The 15655-nt window shown below is 44.6% G+C and overlaps 1 protein-coding gene and 1 pseudogene across 1 annotated transcript; both read right to left on the minus strand.

Moving 5' to 3' along the window:
* Positions 1-6367: 6367 nt before the first annotated feature.
* On the minus strand, positions 6368-7459 carry LOC125519624 (receptor-like protein EIX2). Its single transcript, XM_048684366.1, has one exon. The coding sequence runs from the start codon at positions 7070-7072 to the stop codon at positions 6368-6370; it is 705 nt and encodes a 234-aa protein (XP_048540323.1). The 5' UTR covers positions 7073-7459.
* Positions 7460-8807: 1348 nt separating this feature from the next.
* Positions 8808-15303, minus strand: LOC125522241 (annotated as a pseudogene).
* Between the last annotated feature and the right edge of the window lie 352 nt (positions 15304-15655).

Here is a 15655-nt window from a genome sequence, read left to right on the forward strand (position 1 = left end):
GAGGATAGCATATTATGCACAACAGCCTTTATGCTAACAGCTACTACAACTGAATCTGTCATGCAATAAATGTGAAATATTGTGGAAGCGTCTCAATGCCCATACACGGGCACCCGCATGATTTATATTGATATGATTGTTTCGGTTACATGTCAAGGTTGTTGGGAACAACCGCAAGAGATATATAGGAGGTTTAAGATAGAGATAAGGAAGATCTAGACTAATCTCTAGTTACAATAACAGCCAATACATATGGCGCATAACCTCCTGAACATATATTCTTAACACCCTCCCATAATCAGAACTTCACCAAGTTAAGATTACGTTTAAATTCTTCAAACGCCCTCGTGGGAAGTGCTTTAGTAAAACCATCCGCAACTTGATCCTTTGAGTGAACAAACTGTATCTCTAGCTCTTTGCTTGCAACTCTTTCCCTCACAAAATGATAATCAATTTCAATATGTTTGGTCCTTGCATGAAAAACAGGATTAGCTGAGAGATACGTAGCACCAAGGTTATCACACCAAAGACAAGGGGTTTGAGAATTGTGTATGCCAAGTTCCTTAAGCATGGATTTGACCCATATGATCTCTGCCGTTGCATTAGCCAAAACCTTGTATTCTGCTTCAGTACTTGACCTGGATACCGTGGCTTGCTTCTTTGCACACCATGAGATGAGATTGGGTCCAAGGAATATAGCAAAACCACCTGTAGACCTTCTATCATCCGGACAACCAGCCCAATCAGAATCAGAAAAAGCACTCACAAGTGTGGATGACGACTTGTTAAAAGTTAAGCCAACATTTAAAGTACTCCTCACATATCTAAGTATGTGTTTGGCAGCTGTCCAGTGTGATGTTGTGGGTGCATGAAGGAATTGACAAACTTTGTTCACAGCAAAGGAAATATCTGGTCTAGTCAAAGTCAAGTACTGAAGTGCACCAACCATACTTCTGCACCTTGTGCTATCCTCTTGATCCAAGAGTTCTCCTTCTGCAAGAGACAACTTTTCTGAGCTGGATAGTGGAGTTGGTGATGGTTTACAATTTTGCAGACCAACTCTGCTCAAAAGATCGGTTGCATATTTTTCCTGTGACAAGTGAAGTCCTCCTTCTTTGTTTCTTTTAACTTCTATACCAAGAAAATAATGCAAATCTCCTAAATCTTTAAGAGCAAATTCTGAATTCAAATCCTTCAACAAGGCTATCACAACTTCAATTGATGAGCTTGTAACAATGATATCATCAACATAAATAAGCACAAAAACAGATGTACGTGACTTATTATAGATGAACAATGATGTATCAGACCTTGAAGGAACAAACCCAAGTGCTTGCCACTTTGAGCTCAAGCATGAGTACCAAGTCCTAGGAGCCTGTTTCAGTCCATACAAAGATCTATCCAGCCTGCATACATGAAAGGGTTTGTTTTTGTCCTCAAAACCAGGAGGTTGTTTCATGTAAACTTCCTCTTCCAGAACACCATGCAGAAACGCGTTCTGCACATCTAGCTGTCTAAGACTCCATCCTCTGGATACGACAATAGACAAAACAAGACGTATAGTGGCAGCTTTAACAACAGGACTGAATGTATCTTCATAGTCTATACCATACCTTTGCTTAAAACCCTTTGCAACTAGCCTGGCCTTGTATCTATCTATAGTACCATCCGACTTTTTCTTTATTCTGAACACTCATTTGCAATCAATCAAGTTTTTACCTTGCTGTGAAGGAACGAGGTGCCATGTTTTATTTTTCTGAAGTGCTTGAAATTCTTCTTTCATAGCTTTCATCCACTTTGCATCCTTGCATGCTTCCTGAAATGTACTAGGCTCTCCTGTAGAACAAGTTAAACCATACTTAACTTTATAATTAACCGGCTGAAAGACACCTGCTCGTAGTCTGGTGCATGGCTGTGTTTGTACAGGCTGGGCCACCACGCCAGAACCAGGCGCAGAGGATCTGGGAGAGACGGCTGCAGGGGATCCCATCAATCCTGGCGCAGATTCGTTGCTGTCATCTGCGACCGGATCTTCTGTGGCCATGCCGCCACGCGGTGAACAAGAGAGCGGCGCAGAAGATCCCGTGGCTCCGGACTCCACGCCAGATCCACGCGCCTCCGTATCAGGGTGGAGATCAGCGCCAATGCCTGATTGATGGTCAGCGCGCCTGACGTAGACGCGCGGTGTCGCGCCGAACAGGTTCGTTGCGGGTTGGCTAGGCGCGCGTGCCGAAGACCCCTGCCGAGGCCTCGTGGCCGAGGCTGATGTTGCTGGGTCTGGCGCCCCTGATCCCGAGGCTGATGTTGTCGGATCTGACGCGGCCGCGGATCCCGGTGCAAATTCAGCGGCGTTGTCACGTAGCGGGCACATAAAATGTAGTCCGTTCGGGACGTTTTCTGCACTGTTTTGCATTGGATTTTTTTTCTGTTCCTTCTAGATGAGATCCTGCAGCATCACAAGCCTCATTTGCATGGTTAGAAGCATTAGTCATATGATCAATACAATTGTCATCCCCGTGCTGATAACCGGTTAAATGAGAAGATAAAAGGAGAATTTCTTTGCGAAGCAAAGCACCGGCATTAGGATGAAGATTGGCAAAAGGAAACACGGTTTCATCAAAGACAACATCACGGGAAATATAGACACGGCCAGTGGAGACATCTAGACATTTAACTCCTTTGTGTTTGGCACTATAACCAAGAAACACACATTGTTTGGATCTGAATATAAGTTTGCGGTTGTTGTAGGGACGTAAATTGGGCCAACAAGCGCAGCCAAACACACGAAGAGAGGCATAATCTGGTCGAGTATTAAGCAGTCGGTGCATGGGTGTATCATTTTGGATGACTCAGCTAGGAAGCATATTGATGAGATGGACCGCGGTGAGGGAGGCCTCATCCCAAAACTTGAGGGGCATGGAGGCACCGGCAAGTAAGGCTAGCCCAACCTCAACTACGTGCCGGTGCTTGCATTCAGCGGAGCCGTTTTGTTGGTGGGCGTGGGGGCAGGACACGTGATGTGAGATGCCCAAGGTTTGGAAAAACGAATCTAGTTTCTCGTACTCGCCGCCCCAATCGGATTGGACGACAAGAATTTTGCTATCAAATTGATGTTCAACAAGCGCTTGAAAATGTTGGAAGACTTGGAAAACTTCAGAGCGTTTTTAAGAACGTAGATCCAAGTATACTTACTAAAATTGTCTATGAAACTAACATAGTAAGTATGGCGACCAACAGACATAGGGGCAGGACCCCACACATAAGAGAAAACAAGTGCAAAGGTCTAGTAGAAATACTAGTTGAAACTGGATAGGGCAACTTATGCGACTTTGCTTTTTGACAGGAATCACATATAGTTTCAAAATTATGCTCACCAACACATGGGAGTTTATTATTTCTAAGCACTTGTTGAACAACGATAAAAGATGGATGTCCTAATCTTGCATGCCACCGCTCGGGAGAGAGTCTTATGACACCACAGACTTGTTTATTGAAGCTTCTAAATTGGGAAATCAACGGATACAGCCCATGCACGCATCTACCTCGATAGAGAATGTTCCTCATGACCTGATCTCGGATCAAAAAGAAATAAGGGTGAAATTCAAGAAACACGTTGTTATCAATGGCAATACGGTGAACAGAAAGAAGATTTTTTTCTGTGTCTGGAACATGCAAGATATTTCTAAGATGAATATTGCCATGAGGGGTTTTGACAATTGCATGACCAATATGATCAATGTTCATACCTTCACCGTTGGCATTGTGGACTTGATCATGGCCATGATACTTCTCGCTCATTGTCACCTTCTCGAGCTCGTTGGTGATGTGATTTGTGGCACCGAAGTTGACATACCAGTTGGTGTCAACCCCATATGATGTGTCTGCAGCCGCTGGAACCTTTTTCCTGGAGTTGTTCTCAGCATAACGCCAATCACAGTCCTTTGCAATATGATTATTTTTCTTGCAAATCTGACATTTATTTTCATACTCCTCATACCCTTGGAAGGGGCGCCCCCTATTGTTGTTGTAGTAGGGACGCCTGTTGTTGCCGCCGCCGTTCTGGTAGTGACCACCGCCACCGCCGCCGTCGTTGGAGTTGTTGTTGTTGTAGTGGCCGCTGCCACCACCGTTGTTGGAGTTGTTGTAGGAGCCGTCGCCACTGCTGCCACCGCCGCGGGAGCCACCGCCACCACCACCCCTGTTAGGGTTGCGGTAGCCTTGATAGCCTCTGGAGTTGTTGCCGCGACCTCGAGCTGCAACGTTGGCAGAAGATTTGAAGGCACCTGCCCCTGTCCCATGGAACATCTCAACGCGTTGGTCAAAAATTGCAACCATGCCGAAGAGGTCATCCACTGAGAGGGGTTCGGTGCGCACATCCAGTGCTGAGATCAGCGGCTGATAGTCCATGTTGAGCCCTGCAATGATAAAGGAAAGAAGTTCTCCTTCTCCGATGGGTTTCCCAGCTGCAACTAGTTCATCAGAGAGGCCCCTCATCTGACCAAAATAGGTTGTGGCACTCTGTGAACCTTTCTGAGCATTGGATAGGGTTATGCGGTAGTTGTTTACATGGGAGAGAGATTGTGCGGTGAACATCTTTGCTAGGGCTGACCATATGGCGTGGGAAGTTTCTAAAGAAGCAACCTGGATGAGTACCTCCTTTGAGAGATTTCGAAGGAGAAAGGCTACAATCTGCTGATCTTGAATCGGCCATGGGTTATAGGCAGGGTTTGGAACAATCTGTTCCTTTCCTTCTGAGTTTTTGGTGATGATGGTTTTGGCTAGCTCGGGTGTGGTTTGATCTAGGTACCCATATAGTCTGGCGCCCATGATTTGGGAGCGAGCTTGGGCTTTCCATAGGATGTAGTTGGTTCTTGTGAGAGGCTCGGATGTGGTACTGCACAGGCCTATGGATGGAACTTGGGTGGAGGAAGACATGGTTTGGTTTGGTGGAGAGGATGATCAGGAAATGCGGCAGGGAGGAAGATAGATGCTAGATGTGGCGGAAGAGGGAGGCTCTGATTACCATGTGAAATATTGTGGAAGCGTCTCAATGCCCATACACGGGCACCCGCATGATTTATATTGATATGATTGTTTGGGTTACAAGTCAAGGTTGTTGGGAACAACCGCAAGAGATATACAGGAGGTTTAAGATAGAGATAAGGAGCGAATCAACCTGTGGTTGAGTTGGTTAGGTGGACAGTGGTATCCCCAACCCATCAGGGTTCAAATCCTGGTGCTCGCATTATTCCTGGATTTATTTCAGGATTTCCAGCCAATACATATGGCGCATAACCTCCTGAACATATATTCTTAACAATAAACACTCTGAATAAACATATCAAATTCTCAGCTGATGTGTCTGGGTTTGCAGATGTTTTCAGTTGGTGACACCAACCAAATTCTTTTTATTAAAAGGGGTCCAGAACTGAGTCAAGCTAAAGAAACTGAAATTTCTGAATATTTAGTGTTGTACAGACTACAGAGCAGAGACGACTTAGCCATGAGCTTGCTAATCTCACCTCGCTCAGTTAATTAATTTTTGAGGTTGCAGGATTGGTGAATACTTATATTAATCAACACTTTTGTCTCCTCTCAACTGAATCCCTGATTATTATTTTTTTGTGACCAACAACAACATGGGCGTAAACTGAACATGTAAAAAGGCGACCTCAACTCTGCTCTCTTCTTTCTCGTGAGATCATGGCAATCTCAGTTCTTCTTTTGAATGTATGAATGAATGAATGAATGAATGAATGAAGTGTTTCCATGAGAATTGGATGGAAGACCGTTGGCAAAAGAAGGCGGATCGACGAGGCCAAGGTCGGCAGCGTCGTCTGTGTGACCATTACATAGTTGAGGCCTCAGGGACGAGCATTTTTTTCTTCTGAATCCACTAGTTCCATAGGTGTAAACTGAACATACGTTCAGTCGACATCCACATGATCCAACCATCATTGAAATCGTAAGACTTGCAGAGAAGCAAGATGGCAACCTCAACACACCAATAGTTCATTTAAAATCAAGGTACATCCAATATTATGAAACAAGCATATGCCGCGACCATTCTTTTATGGGTTGTATATGTTTCTCCTGACAGTACAAATAATTTTCCCGATTTCAGCTTAAATAGTCCAACAATAACTGCACTCTTCATTCGGTAGGGTAGAAACATACAAATTGCATTACAAGTTTACAACACAGCAAATATCCACTTAAAGCTACAAATACATATCATGATACATCCCGTATCATTGGGGAAAAAACTACAAATACAGATACAGTGCAAAAGTACAGAAAACCGAATAAATATATTTAGATGCAAGTCTCAAACAATTAGCTTGCAGTGAAATTGGGCACTTCTTGCTCATGGTGCATCGTCTTGAGCATTTTTCATCAGGCGAGCCCACCTCACAACCACTTGCACATAAACCTTGTCATATATCATATCGATAAATTGGAAGTAGGCAGCCCTCCAGGTTCTCTTCATTAAAATGGTGCAGAACACTATCCAAAGACCCACCACGAATCCTATGCCCACTGCAAGGTAAACAGACGACATATGATTTATATCCTCAATGCCGCTTTGTGGTGCATCATTTGCTGAACAGTTCTTGGAGAGAGGAGGACCACAAAGACCAGGGTTGCCGCTGTATATGTACATCTGGTTGTCAAGAATTTGTAGCTGTGGTCCAGATGGTATTGGACCTGATAGATTGTTGTATGACAAGTTCAAGTGGCTCAAAGAAGTTAGTGCCGACAAACCTGATGGGATTGTACCAGAAAATTTGTTGTATGATAAGTCCAGGGATTCCAAATGCTTTAAATCACCGATCTGATTTGGGATTGTTCCTGTCAACTGATTGCTTGATATATTCAAATTGGTGAGGGCAATCAGTAAACTTATCTCCTCTGGGATTCGTCCTGTTAAACTGTTACTGGACAAATCAAGATTCACCAATAGCTTGTAGATTTGGAAGCTATAGTCACGCTTTTGGTCTTTCGTGATTACTGGAATGCTCTCTTCAAAGTTGTATTCCTCTGTAGTGTCCTTGGATATTATGGTCATCATTGCCTTCAAGTTTGAGAGTGACCATGGTATGCTTCCTGTTAAATTGTTGCCTGATATGTCCAAATAATGAAGACGGGCAAGGGAGTGAGATTGTCCGGAATATGGCCACTGAACATATTTGATCTCAACCTCAATATTTGTAGCAGGGCATTTTCTCGGGTAACCACATTGGTAATCCTCCAGAGAAACTATTGTATGAAAGATCAAGGAATTTTAATTGTGATGCACTTTGAAGAATTTTGGGGAATTCACCGAAGAGATCATTGTTGTTCAAGGCTAGACTGAGCATTTGGGAGCCAAACTGATTTGCAGAGTTTGCACCAAACTCCCTGAAGCATTGCATAACATCTCCTGATTTGAACTTGTTTCCTGATAGGTCCAACCGTTTCAGACTAGTTAATCGGCATAAAGTGATGGATTATGGATGGGCTTAGGCCCATATAAGACAATAATCCCTAGTTAATCTCTAAGGCCCATGCATGTGTACGGCAAGTGGTGGGAAGTGTGAGAAGTTTAGTCCCGTACTGCTACAGTAAGAAGAGTGAGACCTCTTTATAAGGGCTGCTCTACCACTTGCCATTGGGAGCTTGGGGATAGGAGCTGTACACGCGCGCTCCTCCTCCTCCGCCGCCCGCCTCACCTCGCCTCGCCTCGTCACGACGCGCGCGCCGCCGGTTGCGGGAACGAGCCGAAGCTTATTTTTGCCGCTCAGGAATGGTTAATTAATCTCGTATCAGACGTTGGACCATGGGCTGTTCGCGGACTCGGTCGTGGGCCAGGCCCAGGCCCATCTACCTGACGGCCTATATAAGAAGGCGCTGGCCAGTGGAAGTGAACCCTAACTCAGTTCACTCACTCCCTCTCGTACAACCCTAGCCGTCATCTACTGTTCCTCTCTCTGTGCTGCTTCCGGTGATCCCATCCCGACGACCGCGTGCACGGTTGGTCGGGAGAGCAGGTGCCTCCGGAACCCTGTCGTTCGAGATCCTGCCCGGGAGAACGGCAATAAGGTTTTTGGGGAGCGTCTCGATGTGACTGCTCCCGATCCGTCCCCAACTCCGTTCGCCTCTACTTCCACTACTTCCTCTGCATCGACACCATGGCCGACGACGCCGCCGCTAAGAAGAAGGCCACAGACGACGCTGCCGCTAAGAAGGAAGGAGAAACCATGAGGGAATGGGAGGAGAGAAGGGAGGAGGAGCTCACCGGAGAGGAGGGAGGAGAAACCGTGAGGGGAGGGGAGGGGAGGAGAGGAGGGAGGAGGAGGTTCCCGGAGAGGAGGAGGTCGCCGGAGAGGAGGAGGAGGTCGCCGGAGAGGAGGAGGAGGAGGTCGCCGGAGAGGAGGAGGAGGAGGTCGCCGGAGAGGAGAAGGAGGTCGCCGGAGAGGAGGAGGAGGAGGTCGCCGGAGAGGAGGAGGGTAGTATGGTGGAGGAGAGAAGGGAAGATGGAGTGGAGGAGAGGAGGAGATGGAGTGGAGGAGAGGAGAGAAGGAGATGGAGTGGAGGAGAGGTGGAGTGGAGGAGGTGCGCCCAGCCATATATACGACATAGTAATGGCGCACCGTGGGCAAGTGCGCCATTACTATTTTTTTTTGATTTATTTTGAATTTTGAAGGCGGGAAGATACTAATGGCGCACCGTGGGCAAGTGCGCCATTACTATTTTGATTTCTTTGGAAGTTTCAGCTCCTGACCCTGTGCACCTCCGCAATCACTACTCTGCAGTTGGCAAGGTACAAAACGGAACCCTGGCTTCTCTTCCACAGGTGAGTGCCATCTGTCTGTGGCACCATTACACAGTTGAGGCTTGAGGGACGAGCATTCTTTTCTTCTGAATCTACTATAGTTCCATTGATGTAACCTGAACATACATTCAGTGCACATCCGTATGATGCAACCATCATGTATATACAACCGTTAAAACTTGCAAACAAGAAAGCAACATGCAAACCCAACACAAATAGTCTTTAGCCTCTGTGCACCTACATTATTAATTGTTCTCTCAACACATCGAAGCTTATTGCCAATGATACACAATACACGATACTTGTCTTGCCAAAGAATGTGACGAATCCTACACGACACTTGTCTTTTTCGCGATCCACCTTTTCATTCATGTGGCAGCACCAATTTGGCTGCATAGTCAGGGCCTGCGCAGAAAGGGAATACATGAGAGCCGGTCCTAATACGTAATGTTCTTCTTAGCAAATTGCTAGTATTTTCGAAATAAAAGAAAATTGCTAATGAAATAGGTTCAAGTATAGATCAGATTAGTTTCTTTCCATGTCAATTCAACATATATCGCCAAGGGATATAATAATTGTTCCAACCGACATTAATTAATTAGTGTGATGTGTAGTTTATTTGCCACTAGAGGAAGATGAATACCAGGTTAATCAGTTTAATAGTATAGTTTATTTGCAGGGGAAGTACTACTCAACATTTGTTAAACTCGAGCCTCGGGGTAAAACTAGCAAAACAAGTAAAAAGACAAATACTTAGCAACATATGTGAGGAAGTGCAACCAAATCAGAAAGTAGCCATTAAACAACCCACAGGTACAGCTAGTGTTGTGGCTAATACTTAAGTTGCATGTCTAGAACAACTGAGCAACCATTGTTTATGCTTACTCATGTGAAACAAGAAAACATACGAAATATGTTCAGTCATCATGCAGTATATGTGGACAAATGTCAGGAGATAAAATCAAATAAATTTATAAACTGGAAGAGTGAGAGGAGAGTGCTCAAATTAAGACAAAAGCTCCTATGTTTGATTTTCTTTACCTTCAAATATGGTAGAGCCACTAATATTTGAATCCAACTTGTAGTTTTCTCCTCTTGTGTACAACATGTACCATTTTCTTTGGTTGCCTCCATCAGGTGCATATGCCTTGACATGCTCCACATGGCTGAACTTATGCCACTCAGGACCACACTGTCCCGTGGCTAATGAAGATAGCAACCATCTCCTGCAGAGTAGTTGTAGATGCCTTGGCTTTATATCTCGCATGTATTTTGGGAGTTCTTCCATGACGTAATCCTCCAGTACCAACCTATCGAGTGCAGGGATACTCTCCAGCACCTTCAAATTTGGGCAATTGGTGATGGTAAGCTTCTGCAGATTGGGGAGATTGGTGACCCTCTCTAGGTCGGGGATTCCATCCACTGTAAGCTCAACAACTGAAGGAAAGCTCCCAATGTAACTGAGATGCTGGACATGTTCTAGAGTTAATTGCTTCAAAGCCCTTGTGTTAGAGGCAAGGCCTGGTGGAACATCCCTCAGTCTGCAATTTATAAGCCGAAGCTTCTCCAAACGGGGCATGGCTTGTACTTTTTCCTCCCATTCCTATTCCTCCCATCCCACCATTCCTGCCAAGTTCATCTCTTTTAAATTCGGAAATGGAGCTGATACAGCCTTCAAGAATCCAGTCCCAATCCGCCTGATGCATGGAGCACGATTAACCTGAAGTAATTGCAGGTAGGGGAGCTGACACAACCCATTAGGAAGTTGTGTGCAACATGCTAGGTCAGAAAAAAATAGAGTCGTCAAGGTGTTGAGGTGCACGTTTGATGTAGACATCATCCAACTCGGGAGTTGCTGGCCAAAATACCCTTTGATATTAATAATCTCTACACTGGACGGAGGGCACAACTCATCAAACACATTCTCGATTCGTCGCTGCTCTTCCTCAGAGACACCTTCGTTCTCTTTAATCAGCCCATCATCTCCTAGTCTGCTGGTGCACCATAAGAATAGTTCGATAAGATTCATCTTCTCACCAAGCCTAGCATTAGCAGCAAATGAGGCAGCAGAAACATTTTCTAGTTCATTTAAGAAAAGATTTTTGAGATGGTAAAGAGGCCCCAATTCGTCCAAACTGCAGCAATCACCATCCATGTGGGCTGGAAACCCAATTAGTTTCCTTATTCCTTTCAGAACACGGAACCCTCTAGGTATCATATATATGTTGGGAATGTAAAGAAATTGCAGCTGGCTGAGCATCACGATGCTATCGGGGAGATTCACCAATTTTGTACATCCACGAAGGTCAAGGAATTGCAATAGTTTCATCTTGCCAATGCTCCCAGGAAGTACAGAAATATTAGTATCTAATAGTGCCAGATACCTCAGGTGCTTGAGTTGATGCAACGATTCAACCAATGCAGCCACATCCGCAGCTTGTATATATAAGACTCGCAGACTTGAAAAGGTAACCAATGAATTACCAGGCTTCATCTTGATCTGAATAGTTGAGATTAATGTTCTCACTGATTGTTGCGCCTGCAGACATGTCCAATCAAGATCACCTGATTGTGATCAGTTAGTTTCTATGGATAACCGAAGAAACTTTTGTGAACTAAGTTTTGTAGGAATATCATTGTCTCCGTCTTGAGCTATGAGTGCTTCATCTTTAGTCATATATTGAGCAAATGCGCGAACAACATCATGCATGCTGCAAACCCATATATGAGAATATGATTTATCTAGCTCTATAAGGTTCCTAGATATCAACTCCTTGTAGTAGTTCTTTCCCAATTCTTCTAAATCAATAGAGTTTCCATGAATAAATCCTTCGCTCATCCACATTGCAATGACTTCATCCATATGAAAAACTTTACTCTTAGGAAGCAGTGAGTAGTATAGAAAGCACTGCTTCAAATAAGGCGGCATATAGTCATAGCCTATATATACTGTGTGGTTGATCTCTTGGGGCATTTTAGTTATTGACCAATTAGAATCATCCAAAACCTGCTCCCAGTCATGACGGAGCCACCCTCTTTCACGCAAGAGTCCTCCCATTACTTTAACGGCAAGAGGTAAACAACCACATTTTTGTATAATTTTCAATCCAATATCCATTAGCGTATTGATGTGCTCTTCATCTATCTCACTTGAGAGTACCTGCAACATACAGTACAAGGTATGATTGACTGTCAATACTTAAAGTATAGAAAGTACATGTCCAAACGAAATGTTATTAAATGTCTTTAATCTTGCTCCTACATACCAAAGATTTGTGCAATGGCTTCCATATATAGCATACGTACTTTATACCTAAAAAACAGTTCTTCTTTCCTTTTATTTTTACAAAATGGAGTGTATTGCTAGAAAATATACTTTTGCACTACTCTGCGATCGTCATTATAGAAAGTTGTACTCCAAATTTAGCAGAATTTGTATATTATTTATTAGTTCTCATATTTTACGGTCATGTGAAATTATCTTATCCCTCAATCACCTGAAATGCATAATACTAGGGCAAACATTAATGAATAAATTTGCATGCAAATTTTCTAGCAAAATTACTACCAACTTCTATTCTAGTATTATTTTGTTGTATTGGCAGCGGCTCACCGAAATTGTTAATTTTCCCATCTTCAAATAAATTTTCATTTATATTATATCCTATGACACTTTTGAGTACCTGAGTTCTTAGAACTTTCTTCCGTAAGTGGGAAAATGAAACTAGATATTCGCAAAAAGCTAGTCACTACCTGAAAATAGGACCCATATGTCCTCACTGGTAAAAACGACACATGTATAATTATCTGAATGTCTAATTATTACTGAAGCTTGGAAAAAAAAAAAACATGTGTCATGTTGGCATAAATAAATGCGGAAAGCCCAATAGGCGATGTGGCATATTTCCTAGTATAGCACCATGCTTTGCTGACACTTATAAAGTAATACTTAGCCTTACAAAATTATCAACAAACTCTTACCTTCCAAGAGGTAATAGGACATACAAGTCACTGAACTACACGTAATTAATGGCTCATATTAATTTGGGAGCATACTAATATTTCTCTTAATTAACTACACAGTACTATTTAATTAAGAGTGAATTCCGGTATTTACCCCTTATTTTAACATTTTTTACATGGATTACCCCATTTAGCGAGATTTCATCCATTTTACCCCATTTAGCAAAAAAATTACCATAATTTACCCAGTTTAAAATTTTGTGAGCGTTCTGACCGATGTTTCACAATTGTCAGGTCCAGTTGCCATGTCACGTCTGTGGTTTTTCCTGGCTATTTTTTCCCTGCTGAATCGGGTCGCACATCTTCTCCCGACCGGCCGGACCGGCCCGGCGTCTAACACACAACGCGCCCATGCGCGGCACACTGGTCTCCAATCGCTTATTGCTTGCGTTGGTCGCCCCCATTCGATTGCATCGCCTGCGTAGGCTTCCGACCGCATGCACCCGTCAGTCTTGCTCGAACCTAGGGTTAGGGATTGTCAGGCAGTGGCAGCGACACTGGGGGTAGCAGCGACATCGGCTAGTTGTGAGGGGCCGGCTGTGCAATTTCGTACCTCCAACATGGTCCGAGCAATGCGTGCCAATATTGGAGGACAGTATGGTGCGGCCCGACTCGGGAGATGTGTGTTGGACGTGAGCGACAGGCTCTAGTGCAATCATATCAGGCTGGGCTGGTCAGGAGAAGATGTAAGGACCGGTTCAGCAGGGAGAAAAATAGGCAGGAAAAAACCGTTGATGTGGCATGCCATCTGGACCCGACAATTGGGACCGCCAGTCAGAACGCTCACAAAAATTTAAATAGGGTAAAATTGTGGCAAAACTTTTGCTAAATGGGGTAAAATGGATGAAATCTCGCTAAATTGGGTAATTATTGTCAAAAATGTTAAAATAGAGGGTAAAAACCGAAATTCACTCCTTAATTAACTTGAGGCAGAGATTAGTATTTAATTAAGTACATACCTCTTTCTTGAGCAATGACCAAGCATCTTCAGGCAATAAATGTGTCGACTTGGTGATAGGGCCATCTGGCCATCATCCCTCGAGCAACACCTTCATCCCTAGAGGTGACGAGGACTTGGCTACCTGAAGCAGCAACATTGGCTAAGGGTATTTTGAGCACACTCTCCCATGCTCCATGGTCCCAAACATCATCCATTACCAGTAAGGTCTTGTGGCCAATCAAGGCATCCTTGAGGCTTCGGTGGAGCGTGGCCTTTGCATTTCCAGCTAGCCGGGCATCTCCTCCGGCTTCGATGATCGCTCTTTTGAGCAGCTCGACCTCACTGAAGTTTTGGTTGACGCTCAACCATATCTTTTTACTGAACTCACCTTGGATTGCCTCATCATTGAAGATCTTCTGAGCAAGTGTGGTCTTGCCAATCCCGCCGACACCTACAATGGCGACCACCATGATGTCATTGTTGACCTCCTTTCCTGTCTGGATGATATGGGCAACCAATGCTCTTGTGTCGTCTTCAATCTTGTCTCCAACAACAACCGACCTGTCAAAGTCTCCTATCGTTTCCCGAATTGGATTACCATAGCCAGAGGAAAGGGCATTGCCGCTACGATCTTCATAAAACCCGAGATTGATGAAACCGAAAGTGTCGCTTCGCTGCTTGATGGCTTCGAGCCTCTGGTTGAGTGCCTTGATGCGGATGCTGATCTCGCGAGCATGGAAGGGGTTTCGCATGCAGAAGAGCAAGGGATTGCAATACCCTGCATCTATGGAGGATGATCCATGCTCCATGGCCTTCAGCTGGCAGAGGTCAAGGATATCAGTAGCTTCGTACATGGCACGCTTCAGCTGCCCCGCCCACTCTTGGACGATCTTGTCGGTGATGTTCCTCCTATCGGCATCATCCAGGAAGTTTTTGAGGTCTCGGAGCTTGTCACCCATCTTGTTGATCTCACCCGAGACTCCGAGCATAGCCCCTACCTCATCTGCTGCCACCTGCGTGACCATGTCCACCAGGTAGGACACAAATGCGTCCAACACCATCGCCATTGTTGCTGTCTATTTTTTCTGTAATAATAAAGGTATTATTAAATCTAAGCAGGAAACTTGGCTACATAGTTGTAAAGAGAGACAAATAACACTTGAACTGCCTCACCAATCTCTGAGACGGATAGATGATTGACGACGATGGAGAAGACGCGGGGGTCAGCGGAGAAAATGCGTTGTCGGTCCGATGGGTTGTCGCCTTGGGAGCAGAAGCTCAGCTCCTCTCCCGCGTCGCCTCCGGGAGCAGCACCTTAGCAACCCCTCTGGCGTTCCGGCACCGCGAGCAGCAGTTTAGCTCCTCCTTCGGCGTGTCGCCTCCGTGTGGAGCTACACAGCCACAGGTGTAGCAGCAGGTGTTCTCTGGCAAAGGCAAAGGCGACGGTGCAGGTGGGTGGAAATGGACGGGAAGGAGCAAGGCGTGAGACTGCGGGGGGCATTGAATGGAGTAATAAGAGCTGCAGACAGCTGAACTGGGCGGGGCTTATTATAATTAACTAAGTACATAACATGGTCTGATGTCATGTTGCTGATCTTGTTTAGTAATTTTAGCCATTAGTTTAACTTTCCATCCACATCGCTACTTGATCCATCCACATGCCGTTTGGAACAAAAGGAGAGCTGGGAAGATGGACCATGTACAACTCAACAAGCAAAGTGAACTGAAACTTTAAACCGATGCAGTATAAACGTAACCCAACTCATGTTTCGCAGTCATCCATGGGAACCAAAAATTCACATAAACAATAGTTCAAAACCAACAACTTAAATTACAAATTCATGAGCCATCAAGTGCATACTCTTGTCTACAAACAG

This window comes from Triticum urartu, chromosome 7, assembly GCF_003073215.2.
Source record: "Triticum urartu cultivar G1812 chromosome 7, Tu2.1, whole genome shotgun sequence".
In the NCBI taxonomy this organism is placed as follows: Eukaryota; Viridiplantae; Streptophyta; class Magnoliopsida; order Poales; family Poaceae; genus Triticum; species Triticum urartu.